This window comes from Dreissena polymorpha, chromosome 7 (assembly GCF_020536995.1).
Source record: "Dreissena polymorpha isolate Duluth1 chromosome 7, UMN_Dpol_1.0, whole genome shotgun sequence".
Taxonomy (NCBI): Eukaryota; Metazoa; Mollusca; class Bivalvia; order Myida; family Dreissenidae; genus Dreissena; species Dreissena polymorpha.
The window spans coordinates 667,029-688,707 of record NC_068361.1 but is presented as its reverse complement, the minus strand read 5'-3'; the positions used below and the strand labels follow the sequence as shown (position 1 = coordinate 688,707).

Here is a 21,679-nt window from a genome sequence, read left to right as displayed (position 1 = left end):
TTAAAATAGTATTCAATACTGGTAAAATGTATGCCGAAAAAATATGCTTGTACTTAAAAAATAAATTTTGGCTTGATGTTTTGAAAAACTATATATTGTATATTGAAAAGCTGCCAATATTGAATTGTGATGACATTCTGGATATGCCCCTTTTTATAATCATAATTTTAAAATTAGCAATAGCTATATCTATATTAAATGTCTATATGCAAGAGGTATTCGGTTTGTGAGAGACATTATGGTAGAAAGAAACTGCTTTATTTCCAAAGAATCTTTGGATACACAAGTTGGAACAAACGTAAACTTTCTATTGTACTAAGGATTAATAAACATAATAAAGAAATACATTGACAATTTTGAAGACCTGCCAAACTTTGACAAAAAAAACCTCAAGGATCTATATTACCAACTTACATAAAAAAATAGTAACCAGCCCTAAAGAAGAGAAACATATTTATAAAACATTAATTAAAAACAATGACCTTCCAGCTTGTAATACTAAATGGAATTCAGAATTTTTAAATATTGAATGGAAAAAAGTACATGCACTATTGGGGACAAAATCCCTAATGTTCAAAATGAAAATTGCCGCTAATAATGTATGTACATTCTGTAATTTGGAAGTTGAAAATATAACGCACTTGTTCTGGTACTGTCCACATACCGAGGAAATTATTAAATTTGTTGTTGATATTGTTCTTAGAAGTAGACCAAGCATACCTATTCACATTACATGTCAGGATCTAGTACTTGGAATTATTAATCCAAAAATGAATGATTTAAATATAGTATTCCTAGAACTTAAACGATATATCTTTGATTGTCAACGAAAAAACAGAATTCCTTCAAAATACGGACTTGTAATCAGTATGAAACAATCTTTTGAAATTTACAGAAATACAATTAAATCAGAAGAAGAATTAAAAATATGGTCTCTGGTTAAAATATTTACTGACATCTCATATAATGACATAATCAATCATAACACATAATATAAATAATGCTTATAACATATTTATTTGTTGTCGTTGTTGTAAACTCTGCATTATCAGTTTCTCGTATACAATGCCATTCAGCACTTTCTAATTATTTCTCTTATGTTAAATGATATACATACTTAAAACTGGTGTTTTTTTCTGTTGTTGTAAAATACTTGAACTATAACACAATTATAATGTGATATGAATGTATGTTGAATGTATTACAATTATATTTATTATATCACATTTATGTTCACATCAAAAAAGGTATACATGAAATACTTTTTTTTATTTTTTTGTTGTAAAATACTTGAACTATAACACAATTATAATATTATATGAATGTATGTTGAATGTACTACAAGTATATTTATTATATTATATTTATGTACCCTCCTAAAAAGCTGTATAGGAAATACTTTGTTTTATGAAATTTATAATACTTTGTATGAATGTATACAATATTAGTATGTATGTATGTAATATTATGAGTAAATACAATTTTGCACGAAAAAAAAAGTTATGAAATTAGAACGTATCAACCTACTATTTGTAAACAGGTCCTAAATATGACATCATCTGCAAGCGGAACGTATGATGGGGGGTGGTCAGTATATTGGAAACTAGAAATATTTCCACTTTACATAAGCAGTTACGTACGTATAATAAAGTTATGGTGTAAAACAATACTTTCAAGTAACACAATCAATTGTATGAGCATATTTGAAACATTGCAAAAAATCAATTTTGCTCTAAATGTAAACAAACTGTTGAATGGTTACGGTTTTTCAAACATGTTGAATACTCATCTGCTGTGTCAATCTAGATACATTCAATATAGATTTTAAATCTACGGTAGTAGGTATATTTTTCAACAATGTTGGCTCAAGTCAATTTATTATTGCCTGTCATAAATGAACAACATTCTATTTGAACGTACGTAAAACTGTTAACCTAATTTGATAGTTTGTTAAACAAAGAGAGAATTTGTCTTTAAATATTACGATTGTCGTCTCACAAATTAGCCATGGAAACAAGTAGATCAAAATATCATGCTACAGATACTGAAGAAGAAAACCATTTTATTATGATATGCAAAGTCTTAATTTGGCAGCGAAAAGAATTTATGAAAGCGTACTCTAAGTAAATACCACTTATATTTGAATGTATTGAATTCATGATTTAAAAAAAAAACGTACGTTCCTATTTTAACTTACGTAATTATTATCGACTCATAGACAAACGTTGATTCGCCCTGTATATAGTTGTTCGATCATTAAATACTTAATTTCCTTGTATCTAGTATGTTTGCACATCAACTCAACTTGTATGACATTTTAATAACTGTACTATGGTTATGGTTTTTATCTTCCGTGTTTTTTTTAAATAAAACCATTAGAGTTATGGTATTCATTATCTGCATATGTTAGTCGAGCAAAAGTATAGCCATATATGTGCATGTTATGTCATATGTGAAAAACATATATGTGAACATAAACAATGAGCTTCACGAATTCGTAATCAAGTTATAATACACTATACATAGATATATGTGAAACAATGTACACATTGCAAAAAGCTGTAAAGTTTATGTCAATAAATTGCACTGCCGCTCTTGTATGTCTTCTTATATAATAAATGATAAACAAAAGAATAAATCTATCATGTGAATAAAATATTATTTGATGTAACAATTGTTCAGAATTATGTGCAGTCTTTCAATAGAAATCGAACTTATGTTGATTAATTTGCTCCATATATAAACCAATCGTCAAGATAAATGCACGGAGAAACAATCATTTTGTATGGATATGCGAACTCAATTCGTGTACTGAAAATCAATATTTTAATATAATGTAAATTACTTACAGTTTTCTTTTTCCGATTAAACATTTTTACATATGCATATCAAATAAATATTATATAACATTCTATGTTACTTGACATGTAGCATTCGAACGATAAAGGGTTGCAGTTGTCACACGTAAAATAATTCACATGGGCCTGTGAAATGTGTCCCATATCAATAATAACATGTTCATGAACTTGACAAAAGACTCATCCATTAAATGTTTATACTTTACACGCGTAACATCACGTCTCCGCGGGAGCCTTAGCCTTCGGTATAAATTGTAAAGAAACGTCTTAATGTATTCTTCATCTTTAAACACTGCTTTCATCCAAACGGCTCATTGACTTCCCCTTGTGTGCAGATGAACTAGGCAATTTCTTGAATGCTATGCGCATGCGCGGTTCGACTCCAAGCTCGTCCTCACTGGATTCGTCATCGGTCAGCATGCTGTCCGCGCTTCGGATATTCTATTATAAGAGTGGACTAAGATGTTTTATCGATATTATTCTGACCAAAGCGATGTATTGATAACTGTATTTAAACATTAAACTGGCTTTAACCATGATTCACGGCTCTTTTTAAAATGCATCAATACATATGTAGGGAATACGTGTATACCTAAATATTTCGGATAATGTCTTGTTGATCTATATAGAGAATAATAGGTTGGTGACGTGGATGGATAATGGTTATCTGGCAACTCGGAGTTCGGCTCACCCGACAAGATCCTCCTACGAGCCAGATCACCATTCTCCATCCACTTCACCAACCTATTATTCTACTTATCATGTCACAAATTGTCTTTTCCTTTTATATTTTTTTTCACCGTTTATTGACATTGTAGAAGAGTTTTACTTTAGAAGTTCGCTGGAGTAATGAGGTCATTTCGTCAAAAAATGACGTCATTTCAAAGTAAAAACAGATATTAGGTAACCTCGTCAACTAGCCTAATATCTTTTGGGTTATTAGGTTACCTGGTTATCAGGCTGATTTAAAGGCATTTGACAGGATAGTACAAAATATCCAGTTTCAGAATGATAATAAATGCTGGCTTTGATCACTGGTAATATTTCAGCTAATAGTAAAACAGTTTTAAGTAGTTTCAATGATTTTTTCTTTAAAAGGGTATCGTTCCAAGTAATCAATAATAAGTTTGAGATAATAAAAAAGAAAAATGTACAAGACACAGGTTGTTTATGTCATCACATTGACCCCATATACATACACGAAATAAAACATGTTCCTTATCTAACCAGGTAAACAATTTAGGCAAGGATCTTCATAGAGCACGCCCAAGCTCGTAATCAATATATGTGAGATAAAATGAACAATTAACAATAACAATAATGTGCTTACGTAATTAAATGGTTTATAAACACCACATTGTATTGTCCGTAACTTTATCAGTAAGCACAATTGACGATTCGTTTTGTTATCATCGTTTCAGTTGCTGTAAACTAAGTTACAAATACAAACGATAGACCACGTAAGTCGTAACACAATTGTAACTAGCAACACAATATGTTTGATTGATTTCAGATGTTGCGAGAAAAGAATGACCCGTGTTCATTTTTGAATGTGTTAAACTTATTGCCGTATTGTCAAGATTATGCATTAAATTATATTTGGCAATTGAATCTGGTTCAATATTACCTGTTTTAATAGATGCGATCGATTGAAATTCTAACTAACATATTTAACAATCAATGACAGCCAAGAGTCGTTAGATTAAACAAAGACGACGCTCGAAAAACAATTGCGTCGTTCGTTAATTTATGTTAATATAATACCATTTAATCCCGTGATAATGAAATATAGATACCGATGGATCGTAGCTTGAGGCAGACATTTAAATATATCATTATAATATTGAAGTTATAGAACAAATAGTAGTATCTCTAATGCTCACGATTCGCACATGGCGAATTTAACTCGTTTCGTTAACCCATAGGGGATGTAACCACTGGTTGACCAACCCGAATGAACAGTGATCTCCCGTCTTTAGGAGTTATTAGCTACGCAACAAGGGAGGCAACTGTGGTAACTTACAAATGTCCACCAGGTGTCGCACTGAAGAAAGCGCCTAAAGCAGGCCGGGATCCAGCCGAGACATTTCTGGGAAACCGGATATACGTACTGCTGACTTACCGGCTTCGACGAAGACGTCCAACCTAGCAAACATGTGTTTATGAAAAAGGTAAACCAAACCTACAAAAAATAACTTTGTAAAACTATGTACATATTATAACCATGGTTACAGAAAACGGATAACAATCGGTGAGGTATTATACGATTTCGTTATAATCAATCGTAAATTTTCTATAAGCGCGATTGCAAGTGATGCATTTGGACGGGTAGGTTGTATACAGCGTACAAGATAGATTATGTACAGTGTTTTCGGTAGAAATGGGCTAAATACCGATCTGTCCGGGGCGCAAAATCCATTTTCAAAGCACATTTGTTTATTTTCGGTTTGATAAATATTAACCCCAAAAAGGAAAATACTTTATATTTAAACATGTCTTATGACGCGTAATGCAAAATAAGGCAATAACCAACGCCGTGAAATGTTTTCAATACAAATGTTACATTTTGCGTTGTGTGTAAGCCCGGGTCTTTAAGAAGCGTGTTTACAATTTCTCAAAATTACAATTTAAAAAACATGTTCATCTATTTACAAAACCATGCATAAATTACATTCAAACATGCCAATGAACACTCTTTCATAAGAAAATTGTTAAACATATGTGTTCATGTGCACAAAATAATCATTCGAAATTAAGAAAATAATTAAGCGTGTGTTAAGCTTTTCATCGATAAAGTGTAGTATCAACATAGCGTTTAAACTACCGTCAGAATGAAACAGCAGTCGTAATGAAATAGAATTGCGTAAGATTTTGCGTGTAGACGTCCAGTATTCGAATCCCAGGGACAGCACATTCTTTTTATATAGTTTCAATGTAGTTTTAAATATGTAAAATTATTCAAAAGATTTCAAATTTATAAAAAGAAATCATCTAATGATGTTTTCCCCAAATTTTCTTTAATCTGTGAACAAGTCCCTTTAAGATATAAATCATTTAAAATGTATAGGTATAATTTATAGCAAGATCTATATAGTAACAGTGATAAAACCTGACCACTAAATAAATCAAATAATATGGTGTTAATGTTAAAATCGCATTCCTCCCGCAACCCCCCACCCACAAAAGACGTATTTAATGTAAACCAGAGAGATACACCACAAAACCCCTTCCAGAAACGGCCTTTTGGTCTGAAGTTTCCTGTATAAATTCAAATGATTTAGCGCCCATCCTGTCAGAAAGGTGAATTAGTATAGTAGGGTTTGCTGTCCCTGTGTTCTACCGCAAGCACGTTCTTAACCTAAATAATGAAACCTAAATCTGTGTGTCAAACCTGTGGCCCAGCTTACAAACACCCCGACCACTATGGCGACACAGATCGCTAGCGTGGGGTACCAGAGAAAGGAAAGCGTGTAGATCCTCTTCAAACCGACCCTGTAAAATACAGAATTTATATACATGCTAAGTTTTCTTTATAATTTTATTAACAAGATAAGTATTGATGCAAAGCATCAAAGGGCGTCGGGAATTTAAGTGTAAAAGGCACTCAATGAAGTTACATGGAACGATTTTTGTTCTACTGTAAATATAAATATATTGGCCGATTTAAAAAAAGAAAAGAAAAATATACTGGTATAACCATTATCTATGATTTTGTGTAATAACCCCCAAATAACCATTATTTATGATATTGTGTTATAACCCCCAAATAACCATTATCTATGATTTTGTGTTTTAACCCCCAAATATTTCATAATTCATTTTATTTACATTGGTTTCCTTTTTTTACTGGTATCCGTGTGCAGTTTTCATTAATGGAACAGAACTGTGTAGCAGAGCTCCAGATAAGGTTTTGTGAAATTCTTAAATCACTACCAGATTTTCAAAAAGAATTCTTAACTCTGAAATTTTATTCTTAACGTAACTACAAAGTTTTGAAAAATAATTGTTTCTTTTTTTTAAATGACCTAAAAATAAATAATAATGGTTATTTTCATGCAAAAAAAAAAAAAAAAAAAAAAACTAGCAACTTTATTTATACGAGTTCAACAGTGTCTTTTCAGTATTATAAAATTTTATTTTTCAAATACCTTCATATGCCCAAACTGTGCTTAGATTGTATGCCTTAGATGATTTTTTTTTTACATATTTCACAATTAAAACGGGTCTTTCCTTCAATCTTTTCAACGATTAGCCACGGGACTTGTCCCTTCCACTCGTTCAATGTTTTTTTTGTGTTTAAGTTTGGACCCGTCGTGTCGCGTTTTTGTTTAGCTTTTCCGACTGTGTCGGCAACTGAACATACAACATCGTTTAAGATCTTTTCTACAATGTCTTTCTAAACATTTAACTTCGGCTCACTTTGCGCACAATATGTTAAAAGTGTGTTTTTGGACGCTTTGCAGTTTTTTTAGGACGCTCTCTGGGCGCCGCCATTGTGTTTTGACAGATAGACTGTATACGCCGCTTTTATTGGAAAAAATGCGCTTTGTAAAACAAACCCGATAACCATTCTATATAAGCACCGCAAAGATCTTTTATACGCGAAAAGAACTCAATAAAAATCGATACGAACCGATGTAAAAATAATATTCGTAACTTGATTTTGTAATTCTTAATGGTACGACAAGATTTTAAAATAAATACGTAACGGACTTGAAAATAATTCGTAATTACGAAAATACGACCCTTATCTGGAGCTTTGTGTGTAGGTTTTAAAAAATCTGCTTCATCTTGTAAGCTTAATTTCATATTTTTCTCAGCTTCAAGGGGAGATGATTCAGAACTTTTTCATACATTGCTCATTTACGATAGGGGTTGAGTACTCATTGATATGAAAACACTGTGTAAGTTTGAAAAAAAAATGAATGAAAACTGTAAATTTTAAAAGAAGCTGCATTTCACAATACTTTAAAATTCAGTAAAAAATCATAATAGATTTATTGCTCCGGTATTCATCATTTTTAATAGGGTTCGAGTAATACTGATATGAAAACACTTAACAAGTTTGGAAAGATTCAGACGAAAGTTGTAAAATCTTTTAAACAAGAGGAAGTTGTTTTATTTTGTCAAACTTAATAGAAAAAAATTCTGGACTTATTGTCCCGATGTTTCTGTTTTTATTTGAGTTAAAAATGCTCATTGCTATGAAAACACTGGAAGTTTGGAAAGAATCTGATGAAACATGTTGACATAATCACCTAACCAAGCAGTTTTTCACTTTTATTTTTAAATTCAAAGAGACATAATTCTGGACGTATGGTCCGATATTTCTCATATATGGTTTGGGTTGGGTCCTCGTTGATAAAAAAAAACTGTGCAAGTTTGGGAACAATCGGATGAAAATTTTGGACTTCGAACAAAGATTTCAAAATTTCTCAACTTCTTAGGAAGATAACTATGGACGTAATGGCCGGATAATGCTAAAGGGCCCATACCACCTGGATAGTAATACGTGTCGCGCTTCGCGCTCTATATTTGGTTCTTAAAAAAAATTCCGAGGAGTACTTGACTCTAGGGAAACGGGTTGCTGGGACACAGCTCTTCCTTGATAGCGGCTGATTCCTTTATTGAAACTCATTGTTACAATCAATAATACGTGTCGCGCTTCGCGCTCTATATGTGGTAGGGATAGGCTTATGATAGACAACCATAAAACTAAATGGATAATAGATGTGTTGTTTGCATTTTTTTGTTAATATAAAAACACGTGTATTTTTTATAAGATATTTAAGGGATGTAAGAAATTTTAATTAACGTTGTCACCACGTTGCATCGATTATTTTTTTATTAAAATGTCTGATTGAAGTTAAATGGATTTTAAAATGTCTACATAAAATAAAGCTTTATTATATTTATTAACCTGACTGATAACAATTGTCAGCCGCCGAACTGTTCCGTTCGTGCCGGAACCCGGGATTGAACCGGGGGCCTTTAGCTGACTGTTGCTTAAACAAATTCAGTCTAACGCTCTCCCAACTGAGCTCTTCCGGCTGACATGCACTTGTGTACTGCTTTTTGGTGAAGTTGTGTATAACGATCGTTATAATTTGTCTATTAATAAAATTATACATTACACGTTTTCGTACCACTACGCCTTCCAATAAACTTGATTGCGCGATAGGTCGTCGAATATCGTACTTCATTGATTCTCAAATAAATAAGCAAATTAGAAAAACCACAAAATAAATATGTTTTGATTATGTTTGTTTTTATACAAAACACCATTTGTTTTTATACAAAACCAGAAAGTCTCGCGTATTTGCCCAGTCCCTGTGATCTTTCCCCTGTGTTCAGTTGTGGATCAGTTATTAATTTAAACAAGTAGCTTTTCAATATCGGCAATAAGTGTAGTAAAAAATGTAATAGGCACAAATGCAGTACTTATTTAAACTAATTTCTACAAAAACAATCACCACTATGCAACATATTCTTTAAACAAAAATATATACATTGATCCGTAAAATAACTTCTCCTCCCATAAGCGAAAAAAATGCATTAAATACTAGTCGCCGCCCTCCAGGGCGACGCCTATAATGCTGCCAAAATAGTGGCATGATTAAACGACTACGAAAACACTACAATGTGCCTTTACTAGGTTACCAAACCAAATACTAGAACATGACTATTATAAGCTGACAAACAAATGACTGGGAAATAACTATAAGAAGTTGACACATAAAAGACTGAGAAACCACTATAATATGTGGACAAACCAATGACTATAATAATTGGACAAAGCAAATTCAAACGAACGATGACAATAAGTGGACAAAGAAAAGACTAAAAAATGATAATAATAATTGAACAAACCAAAATCACTTTTAAGATATTGTCAAAGGTCCTGTATTCAATTTTCCTGGAAAAATATGTTATGATTTTCTATTTTTATAGAATGGTAATTATAAGTTTGATGGTTAGTCCGTTATTTCCTCACTTCAAAACATATGTAGAAACAAATTGTAGAAGTTTTCGGCGTTCCATTTATTCTGATGGGGCTTTTTACAGCGGTGATGTAAATCTGACCCATTGTTGTTTTTTGTTTGTCGTTATAATAAGCTGTTTTAAATCGGGCCAACAGACAGTTTCGAAGTGAACTTAATTGTGTGATTTTTGTTTAATTACTGCTCAGCTTTTAACAAAAAATAACACCCTGATAAAAACTCTGATTTTGATCAGCCTGCCAATCGCTTACCATTCACTATACAAAGATGGTATAGAGGTGCCTTGCATGTCGCCCATAGTGCTGTGGTGCAGTAAATCAAGCTCGTTCACACGGTAGTCGCTTAGTAAATGCGCAACGGGGCTGGTCACGCAACCAGACGTGGTTAACGAGAGCTCTGGTTGAGGCGCTTGGTAAATGTATGAGCCAATCACAATCCAGAATATGACAATTGTGCTGACAACGAGACCACTCACGGCTCCCTATGAAAATTATAGTATAAAACGTATACAGGAACAATATGAAATCAAACTTATGAAATGATATTGCACTGGTATAACCATGACTTTAGAATGTAATTGCTTTCGAAATGTCAGTATGTGTGATTCTGTGTGTCTAGTGCATTTAGTAAATTGTCGTGATATACATACCTTTAATAAAATCTTTGTTTCGTATAAAAGAAATAGGGTAGAGGACCAAATTGTACTCCTCATGAACATGTTCCCTATACCACGAATATTACTCATTTCATTATATATGTGCAAATAGTTTTAACAAACTGCACAAGAAGGCTGCACACAGGCACTCGAACCGATAAAATTCTTATATTAGCAATTAGCAAGGACATTTTCGTTAACTTGCAGTGGTGTCTACGCCGGCAACATTTAAATCTGGTAAACACTCATCAAAGCAATTTGCACAGACGTTCACATTAACTAAGATTGGGATGCACTTTAAAGGTTGTTATGGCCTGCCTTGGAGTTGACGCAGGGCATAAACATCCCCATGAGGAAGAGACCCAGCAGCGGTCCTCCAGCCATACCAAGAACACTGATCATAATCTGAAAATAGGTGAACATAGAGCGTTAATACCGATATGATTACAATCCACAATTGTTACAATTATCGTGCAACTATGGGCATTTTAACTATATTAAGCGCGTATTGTTCACAAACAAGAAACATTAACTGCGGATCAGTTTGTTGCCACCGGCGATTAATCGCCCTATCTATTAGGGTGTGTTGTTTTTTTTGGCTTATATTGCAGATCGGTTTATTATGCAACACTACGATATAGACTTAATGCACTACACTGTAAATTATTATTTATAATAAACATTTCCACTTTATGTTTAAATCACATTTACGAATTAATTAATGAAACGTTGCTCGAACGGTTGCTTTTGTCGACATGGTTATATATAAAACGCACGGTAGCGAGGGCTTTCTTCGTGTTTATACATTTATATAAATATATCAACGGATTTGTCTAGCGATAAATAAAACATATCTCAATATCATTTAAATACATCAAGGCGACCGTCCGGTTGTTAATGTTAACCGTCCGACAATATGATGCACGCATATAACTCACCTGCAGCACAGTGGTTCCAAGTATTGTAGACAGAAAGGCGAAACCAATGACAACCAAGCCACCTGCTGCACCTGTTGCAAAACAATTACAAAAAAATCTAAATCATAGTGCACGACACTAGTGTAGCAATGATATGCTAAGCAAATGTCAACCGTTATTGAAAACAAAAAATGTATTGAATATTTAGCTGTAAGAATACTCTTAATTACAACCAAAGAAACCCTAGATAGTTTATTTTAAAATCCTATAAATAAGTTATCTTGTTGCGTCATTTAATGTAAAACAATCCATCGACATGTTAGAAGACAAGGTAAACAATTCTATCAAATCCTAAGAATACAAGGGTAGTTATTGAACCAAAACCCATGAAAACAGTGTACGTTATTATTTCATCACCCTAAGAATGCTTTAAAATGTATTCAATCTTAATATAAAGACAATTAATATACGTTTTTCTATGGAACCCTTAGAAGCAAGGGACATAATTGTATCAAACTATTTGAAAACCAATCAAGAAGTTCTGTCAAATTTACAAAAGACATATGTGAATATAATTGTAAAAACCTACGAAGGCAACTCATGTAATTATACGAGAAGTAATTATATCAATGCATACGAAAACAAAGTAAGTTATCATTTCAAACCCTCAGAATGCTAAAAAATAACTAAGAATAAAAAAGAAAGTAATTATATCAAACCAGACACGATGTGAATGGTAATTTTTTCAAAGTCTGAGGTAACATGGTAAGTAATTATGGAAACCCCAAATAAAAAGGGTGCGTTATTCGGTAAAACAATTAAGAGGCAAGGTATGTAATTGAATAAAATCCTCATCAGACAAGGTATGTAATTCTTTCAAACTCATAGAAGACAAGATATGTAATTGTATCAAACCATATAAATCATTCCAAGCCTCTAGAAGACAACAAATAAATTACATTCAACTCTTAAATGACAAACTTATTTTGACAAACCCTGAGAAGATTATGTAAGACATTCTGTCACACTCATAGTAGATATGGAAAGTAATTATATCAAGCACTGGGAAAAAAAGAAATATGGTCTAACCCTCTTTAAAAAAAATAGACCTAGACAAATTATATCGAACCATGTGATGACAATGAATGCCATGATAATAAACCGTGATAAGACAAAGTAAATAATGCAGCCAAATCATGGGAAGACGGTGTCAGTTAATATGCCAGCAACTTCAAAGACGAGGGAAGTTGTTATGTAAAACGCGGAGACATTTATGTACAACACTAAAAAAGACCTTGCAAATAATTATGAGTAACCCTAATAACATCATGGAAGACATTGTGTGCACAATTTGAAGAGAGTAGAAAGCATTGCATCACCTTTAGAGAACAGGCGACGTTATCCTATTACAATCTAAGAAACATGGTAGATAAGTATATCAAACCCAAAAGTTTGGCTAGTTTAGTCTCCGCTTGAGCCGTCAGAGCGCTTCTGCGCATGTGCAGAGCGGGCTTGATTAGGTCCTCGAGCAGCGTGATCGACAGCGCGTTCAGACACGAGGAAATCGAGCTATGGGTGAAAAATAGAAATACTTTTTGAAATTGTATAAAGGCGAGAAACTTTGTCGTCCCTAATGACTTATGCCCATCAATTAATGATAAGTATCTTGTTTTTTGATTTTTCGTGATAACAGTACTAGTAATTATTAAGTCTTTTATGACCTCCTTGGCCGTTTTGAAAGCATCACAAATAAGTATATATTGCCTAATAAAACAGAAGTAATAATATTGTTAAACTTGCTCTGGTTTTCAGAGAGCTATGCAATTTTGTAGTACAATTGTAATGCTTGTATATGCTTTTCAGGCAAAACTCATATCGAAAACAAAACTGACCAACGATGAAGGTTGTTCTTTTGCACTGGATTCATCATTTGAGGAAATACATTCCATAACTCAGAGCAATATATACTTACTCGGATATTTCGACTATATCACATAGTCTTCGTCAGGGATGTGCTGGTCAGTTGAACTAGTCACGTGACGCATGATGGTCACGTAACACGAGGAGAGAATTGTAAACAGGCGGAAGTTCCAGCCCCTCGTCCCGGTTTAGCGACTGTCTTCGTTGTTCCACCGAGCAGAGGAAATCGCAAGTGAAAAACACGTCCAAAAGTTTGAAATAGAACACTGCAAAACTGCACTTAGGGCCAACGGTTATCCAGAGTGGATGTTTACGATCACAAAGAAGAAAGAAAAAACACCATCTGATAAATCCACCAACAAAAACCAAAAGATAAATATTGGTATACCATACATCCGGGGTACATCAGAAGCTCTGCACAGAACATTCAAGAAATATGGGGCCAACATGTACCATCGACCATATAACTCAAAAAGAGAAACATTAACTCACGTTAAAGATAAAACAGACAAATTGAAAAAGTGTGGGATGGTTTATTACATTAAGTGTGAACAATGCTAAAACGATTACATATGTGATAATTGGACATAAGATTAATAGAACATTTAGCAAGATCCAACTCGACCATAAATGAAAATTGCTCCAACACAGGACACAAAATTGTCCCAAATAACATTAAAATTCTAGCATCTGAGATTTCGCATATCAAACATCGGGTCAAGGAGGCAATAAACATTTAACAACAAAGACCATCGCTAAACCGGGACGAGGGGCTTGAACTTCCGCCTTTGTACAATTCTCTCCTCGTGTCACGTGACCATCCTACGTCACTTGACTCGTTCAACTGACCAGCAAATCGCTGATGATGACTATGTGATATAGTCAACATATCGGAGTTATGGCATTTATTCACTCAAACAAGCTGACAAAAAATTACGGCATTCCATAAATCACTAAATAAATAATATTTCTTTATTTATACTTATTTATTTATTTATATAACCATGAATCAGGTTTAATTTTCTATGACAGGTATTTATAACAATAACAGACAGTTCTTCGAATGTTCTTGTTTCATGCACACGAAAATGTTTAGCATTTGCATGCAGGATGAAAATTGAATGATCTATGTTGATGACAGTTTTAGTAATAACAACTTAAACAATTAGAATTGTGTGTCACCATCCCTACTCTAGAGGAATATGCTTATCACAATGACCAAACACTTACGCAACAGAATACATGTTTTGTATAACCATTAGAAGTCATTGGATCAAATTGAATTACATATTTTGACGACATTTCTTGTACAATCAATTGAGTCAATCAGTCGTTTTGTCTCACTTGTTTACCTGAGAGCTGCACTGAAAATACAGGCCACAAATAGCCCCGGAACCCCGGGGATCGAGCCCAGCGTCTCCATCACGTAGTAGGGCAATAGCTGTGAATAAACAGAAAAAATAAACGTGAACAGTTTATATTGACCACATTCAAGGCCGTCTTTGAGGGCACTTGTTCACATACTGCAAACATAACAATTATCAACTTATTTGTTCATAGATGCAATACAACAAAGCAAACGTTATATTCAACAAACAAAATAACACTGATGTTTGGACACATCTAAAATATTTAAAATATGTAAATGCATTGTATCAATCACAATCTATAAAATAATAATCCTTCCATTGATAATATGGAAAGTTTGTATACTACTAGCATGCACATGTAGTTTTAAATATGCATAAAGCTTTAAAATCGCAATGGTCCAGTGATATAGGGTTATATATTTTGGCCTCAAGTTCCCGGATTCGACACCCGCAAATATTTTTACTCAGCCTAATTTATGATGCGTTAATTATTTAGATATTCAAGTTTATTTTTAAAACAATCAAAACTTAATACTAAATTCAATGATTGTTTCAATTGCGAAACTTTGTACAATGGCCTTGAAACAGCAACAAGATGTAGTAAGTAAGATGATGACCTCGCGTACTAATGTCGTATTGTATGGAGTGTCTTCAATTATCAAGGCAACTGGTCTTTTTTCCTCAAAAACAGACTAGAGGACAACAATGTTTCTTCTTATATTATTTCTGGCGCTTCTGTATTACTATATATTTGATCGAAACACGTAAGTTAATAAACGAGCCCACATTGCAAAAGTAAATATACTTCTGCTATGAACCATTTTTGTCACTTAAAGTCACGTGATTTCAATGTTGGAACATACGCTTACGAAAATGATGTATTTAAAAATAAGTTCCTCCATATTGAAATGAGCAAGTCTGTGGTATAAAGCATCTTAATATAACTTTAAGTCACACCGTTATTTGCTATCGAGGGTTGGATGTGTATAACACATGTGTATCTTGTGTACATCGCATGCGACAAAAGCCCAAATAATACTTTTTAGATGGTTAATGAGAGGTAATGCCAGGTAAAGGAGTTTTCCGTTTCAGAGACAACCCTGGTCGTTAAGTAAGCAGTAGTATGCACCTAATACATTGCACCTCGGCTCATAAGAGTTAGTATGTAAGAGTTGAGCGGGGAATCGAACCTTCGACCCCTATGTTCAAAAGATTACGTACCTGGTCCCTAGAAATTAGCTCACCGGCCAGAAACGGGTCACATGTGTGGTAGGCAGCGTATATCACGAGACCGGAAATGCACACCAAGGTTACTAGACCGATGGTGACTGGAAGACTCACGTAAAGGGCGCTGTTTCAAAGAACCCGCCAGAAATATTCATCACACATTGGAATCGGTATAAAACATTTACAAACAAAACTATGACCATGTTTTATCTTTCAAAATATTAGTATATTGATAAATATGCCTACATTCTAGGTATTATTAATACTATATTTACTTTATGTACTTTATTTACTAAATATTATTATCAAAACCATAATTGTACATTACACACTGTAATCCCATTTTGTGGACATCGCATAACGGCGTGCGTATTCTTAAAGCTCCTAAAGAAACGCTTTAATGTGTGCTATTAAACAAAATGAAAAGACATTTCGATTATTACTTTCTAGTTTAATCGAATTTCATTTTTCAATCGTGTACGTATTGTTATACAAACATATTAGCCTCGCTCTGTGAAAATGGGGTTTAATGCATGTGCGTAAAATCCGCTTTAATTATACTTTTCGTTTAAAGAAAGACTCTTCTTGACGAAATCCAGTTTATGCGTAAAGTCTCGCCCTTGATTCGCCTGTGTGGGTGAACTGCACAGGTAAATCTGAAACGATACTTTACGCGTATGCATTAAACCCCGTTTTCTCAAAGCGCGATTTTTATATAAAGCGGCTTACAGTTGGGACTTGCGGACGTCGCTGATGCTCATATAGCGCTGAAGCATGGTCTGATTGGCCCCGTAGATGGTCAGCTGACCGATGAAACTGCCAACGGTTAGACCCCAGAAAGTGCAGCGCTCGAACGGGCTTATGCTGAAGCTGAAGGCAGAAGCGTTGTGGTAAAATCTTAGACCTGTACTGACAGGTCTAGAGACTAGAAGCTTTGTGACGATATCTTAGACCTGGGCAGACAAGTTTAGAGACAAGAAGTGTTTTAACGAAATCTGAAACCTGGTTTGGATACTCTCATATTTGCAATGGCTACCATTCACACATCTGTCCATATACATGTATCTCATAAAGCGACCATCGAAGGTATTTAGAGGAATCTAGGGGCCAATAACCATTTTCCCATTGGCCTTGATAATAATTTCCTAATACATATTAACAGTATCGATGAGTATAAGACATATAAGTGTGACTGCAAAGATTTCTAAAGGTTAAATATTGAAAATGATCACTATAATTATCCTAAACAATGTTAGTAGTCTTTGGTATGTTAGCGGATAGTAGTAACAATGAATAAACATTGATAATTTTAGTAAAAGTAAATGAAGATTTATACTGAAACGGATACGAGACCGCCATCTGTGCGATACGGATTTACTTTTCTGAAACTGGTACCAGAGCAGGTTGTGAACTCTTAAGGTAGTTTGATAGTTTCATGAAACAACCAATTTAGCATCTTAGCAAGCCTATCGTCAAAGTTAACTTACTTCCAGAAGTTAATGCGGCCTCCCTCACTGGCGATGTTCCAGACCCGCCCTAGGCCTCCAAGCTGGCTCGAACCTATACCGATGATGCCGATAAGGCCGAATATCACCACCAGGGTCTGGAACGTGTCCGTCCATAGCACCGCCCGCAAGCCTCCCTGTAAACAAGGTAACAGTGAAACACCCCATATTCGTTACCTCCCCTATAGTTTAATGGACGCCCTGTAGAACAGGGTCATAGAGAACCACACAACGTGGTTACCTCCACTAATGCTTCATTAAAGCCGTGTGGACCACGGTAACAGTAAAACACCCCATATTCGATACCTCCCCTATATCTTAATTGACGCCCAGTAGAACATGGTAGCAGAGAAACACCCCAAAGTGGTTACCTCAACTATTGCTTAAGTAAAGCCCTGTATAACACAGTAACAGTAATCCATTCCGATAGTGAGTGCATCCTCTATTGCTTTATTGAAGTCCTGTAGAACACGGTAACAGTAAAACACCACATATTGGCTAACTCTCCTATGGCTAAATTGAAGCACTGTGGAACACGGTAACAGTAAAACACCCCACATTGGTTAACTCCCCTATGGCTAAATTGAAGCACTGTGGAAAACGGTTACAGTGAAACACCCCAAAGTGGTTACCTCTCATATGCCTTAATTGAATCCTTATAAAACATTTAACAATAACAAAACACAATGGTTACCTCTCACATTGCATTAAATTCACATTTGCTATTTATTGTTTCAGAGTTTGTAAGGGTTAACTTTTGTTGGCTTTAAAAAGCTTAAGTAAGTTTCTATACAAACGGCAAAGTAATATTTGGTTTACTTATACAAATATAAAACATTAAATTACTCGCTTCCTTCCAATATAGCTACAACTGTTAAAAATTCCATTATTATAGCACATATGCATGTAAATAAGTTACGAGACAATCATGGTGTATATCAAAACAGTTCTTCGTGTTCAAAATATCCCAAAAGAGCGTAATCAAATTTAAACAGGTTCGCATAGTTAAAATGAGGGTGTCAATCTCATAGTTACTATTTAGTTGCAGAACGTGAAAACAAATTCTTATAATTACCATGAAGGTATAGAATGTGACAACAAGTTCTTACAAGTACCATTGGGACGAAGAACGCTACAGCAAGTTTTTGTAGTTACCATGGAGGTGTAGAACGTGACCACGACGCCCACAGCCAGAATGGATCCCCACAGAGAGAGGCCGGTCACTGAGTCGGGGAGAAAAAGGTGTTTTCATGTGAAAACAACGTTTGCAATAACAAAATAGTTAGTGTTAGTTATTCCCTATTACTGTCACAGGATAAGCGTTTGTTTGTAATGAAATTGTTAATATTAATGTTAATTAATATTTTAATTATTGAACAATCTGGTCTTCTTTGCATTAGATATATTTAATTGTATTTAAATATTAAAACAATTGCTTCCTGACCCACGCCCAATAAGTGTCATTCGTACATCGAACTAAGGTGCCTTTACAAACATTCAACACACATTTTCCACAGAAGTATCTAAATGTATTTGGTTTATTAGATGGGAACATGGTTAATTATGAGTAACGCTAGTATACTGAGATAAATGGGTAAATGTGCGTTACTTCTCAACACATTTTTGCTTGTTGCTTCTTGTTACTATAACAACTAGCTAGTACACATGATGCAATATCCCTAATTGTGTTTGTAAGTATTGCACCTTAACAAGTATACATGTTTACATGTCCCTGTTTTTTACGTTTTACAATTACACTTTACTAGTATACATGATGCAATAGTCATGTTTGACTTGTTATTATGACACCTTGTTAGTGCATACGATGCAACCCTTGGTTTTAAAGCCCATACACTTCATTCAGTATACCATTTACTTGATTCAATAACACATACACCTGATTCAATAACACATGCACTTAATTCAACACCTCATACAAACGATGCAATATCCCTAAACTTGGTTTAATATCCCATACACTTGAGTTCATATCCCATACACTTGAGTCAATATCTCATACACTTGATTCAATATCCCATACACTTGATTCAATATCCCATACACCTGATTCAATAATACACGCACTTAATTTCACACCTCATACACACGATGCAATACCCCATACACTTGAGTCATTATCCCATACAATTAAGTCAATATCTCATACCTTTGGGTCAATATCCCATACACTTGAGTCAATATACCATACACTTGAGTCAATACCCCATACACTAGAGTCAATATCTCATACACTTGATTCAATATCCCATACACTTCATTAAATATCCCATGCACTTGAGTCAATATCCCATAGACTTGATTCAATATCCCATTCATGTGATTTAATATCCCATACACTTGAATCAATATCCCTTACACTTTATTAAATATCCCATACACTTGAGTAAATTACCTATGCACTTGATACAATTTACCCACCTTCGTTAAGAGCCAGTGCCGGGGCATACAGGACAACAGCCATGTACAGTATCTGGAAATACCGGTCCAATCGAAAAGCTTTTAGTGTTGTATATGCACATTTGTATCTAAAATTATAATTTCTTTTTTTTTCACATAGTTGTATGTTTTAATATAAAATATGTATTGACGATTAAGTAAGTAAATTAATGATTACACTTATTGCTTTTACTGAAGATATTTAGTAATTATCAACTGGCTGCAGACATAAATAAAACGTTTTCAGTGTATTCTATTGTCGGAATAACTATTTCAATTTTACTTTGTGTTTGTATAAACACTGATGATTAATTTAAAGCGACCTAGTTAACCTTTTCAATCCAAATATATTAAAATATTACAAGGTATCATTTAATGGTTAAAATGGTTAAAAGGTTAAACTAACATATGCTTTAAAAGCAAATGATAGTATGAAAGCAAAACATGTTTTACTAGTTAAGTGAACTTTTTAAAAGTTTTTTTCAAACCTACCATTTCGACCGAGAAGATTATGGACGCTAAATATCTTGTCGTCGGACTGAAGCGTATTTCTAGGTACTAAAACATATAAAGAGAGTTTTATTTAAGTAAATGTTATTTGTCGTCGAAAAATAGAAATATATTATAATTGGAAATATAGCAATATGTATTGAACGAAACAACATGTTTCAATTTACTTAAATTAAGTAAAATGTAATTAAACAGCATAGCAGTATGGTACTGTATAATCATGTGTAATTGAAATTAAACTCCAATATGAGCGAAACACATGTATTTTAATCTGAAAATAATAAAACAATGAACTCCTGGAACTACTTCGTGAGAGCAACTATTGATCTAACCCACAACGGTTACATCTGAACACCAATTGTAAAAAGACAATGACCAATGAGCACCGCGCCGGAATGGTAAATGCACAGCAATGGGGTTTTTAAAACAGTGTACCATCCGTATTTTGCAATTACTTCATAATTAATCGCACACCAAACAGCATTAAAAATGATCTAAATCAAATGCAACCATTGAAAACATCAGTGGAACAACAAGAAGAAGTACTATCGCAATGCCATTTCAAAAAAGCTACATACCATTGACATTATACCGCCATATGGAATTTAATTAAACAGCAATTTGTAATATAACTGTAAAGCCATGTGTGATTTGAATAAAGAACAATGTATCAAAGTGTAATATGAGATATTAAACCTTTTTTGAATTGAAACTCGTTGGCAACGCCCATCCGATTAGGCAGTTTTGTTCAAAATTTATTAAATCTCTTTTGTATGACAGAAAACTAAATATTCACAAAAACATTATCAAAAACGCAATAATAAGCAACTGTTTATTGAAAAAAAAAATACAATATTCAATTTCAAAATATTAAAACATGCCTGTAAATATATATATATATATATCCTAATTATTTGATTGGCAAGCATAGAAATTGGTAAATAACAAATAAATACAAAAGAAATTTAGAATTAAAACATAAATACAGTGTTACTTAAAAATAAAGACACATTTTATTGAAAAAAATAAAGCAAGCCTTATTTAAGATTTAATATTAAATTAAACAGAATGAAACAGAACTGTATTTGACTGAAAATTCGTGTCTATATAAATGTAGTAAATGAATTTAAAAAAGAACGCAGGAACCGTAAGAAATACTGAACGTTGGTTAAAACAAAATGGTGAAGTGAACTGAAAACTAAAAGCAAGGGACATAACACAAAAAGAAAAGCAAAACATACATTCATGAAACTAATACA

At 33.7% G+C, this 21,679-nt stretch overlaps 1 protein-coding gene across 2 annotated transcripts in view; it reads right to left on the bottom strand.

The window, feature by feature from the left end:
• Positions 1-1,575: 1,575 nt before the first annotated feature.
• The window catches only part of LOC127838816 (sodium-dependent multivitamin transporter-like), a 22,769-nt gene continuing 2,665 nt past the window's right edge, over positions 1,576-21,679 (bottom strand). For both annotated transcript variants that reach the window (XM_052366815.1, XM_052366816.1), the window contains exons 3-16: positions 20,403-20,468; positions 19,893-19,944; positions 18,609-18,676; positions 17,436-17,590; positions 16,678-16,818; positions 15,943-16,072; positions 14,704-14,792; positions 12,876-13,000; positions 11,453-11,523; positions 10,833-10,919; positions 10,111-10,340; positions 6,250-6,350; positions 4,882-5,003; positions 1,576-3,299 (exon numbers count right to left, since the gene is read on the bottom strand). In XM_052366815.1, the coding sequence (XP_052222775.1) occupies positions 3,144-3,299; positions 4,882-5,003; positions 6,250-6,350; positions 10,111-10,340; positions 10,833-10,919; positions 11,453-11,523; positions 12,876-13,000; positions 14,704-14,792; positions 15,943-16,072; positions 16,678-16,818; positions 17,436-17,590; positions 18,609-18,676; positions 19,893-19,944; positions 20,403-20,468 (1,593 nt within the window). In that variant the 3' untranslated portion in view covers positions 1,576-3,143. The remainder of the gene's footprint in view (positions 3,300-4,881; positions 5,004-6,249; positions 6,351-10,110; positions 10,341-10,832; positions 10,920-11,452; positions 11,524-12,875; positions 13,001-14,703; positions 14,793-15,942; positions 16,073-16,677; positions 16,819-17,435; positions 17,591-18,608; positions 18,677-19,892; positions 19,945-20,402; positions 20,469-21,679) is intronic.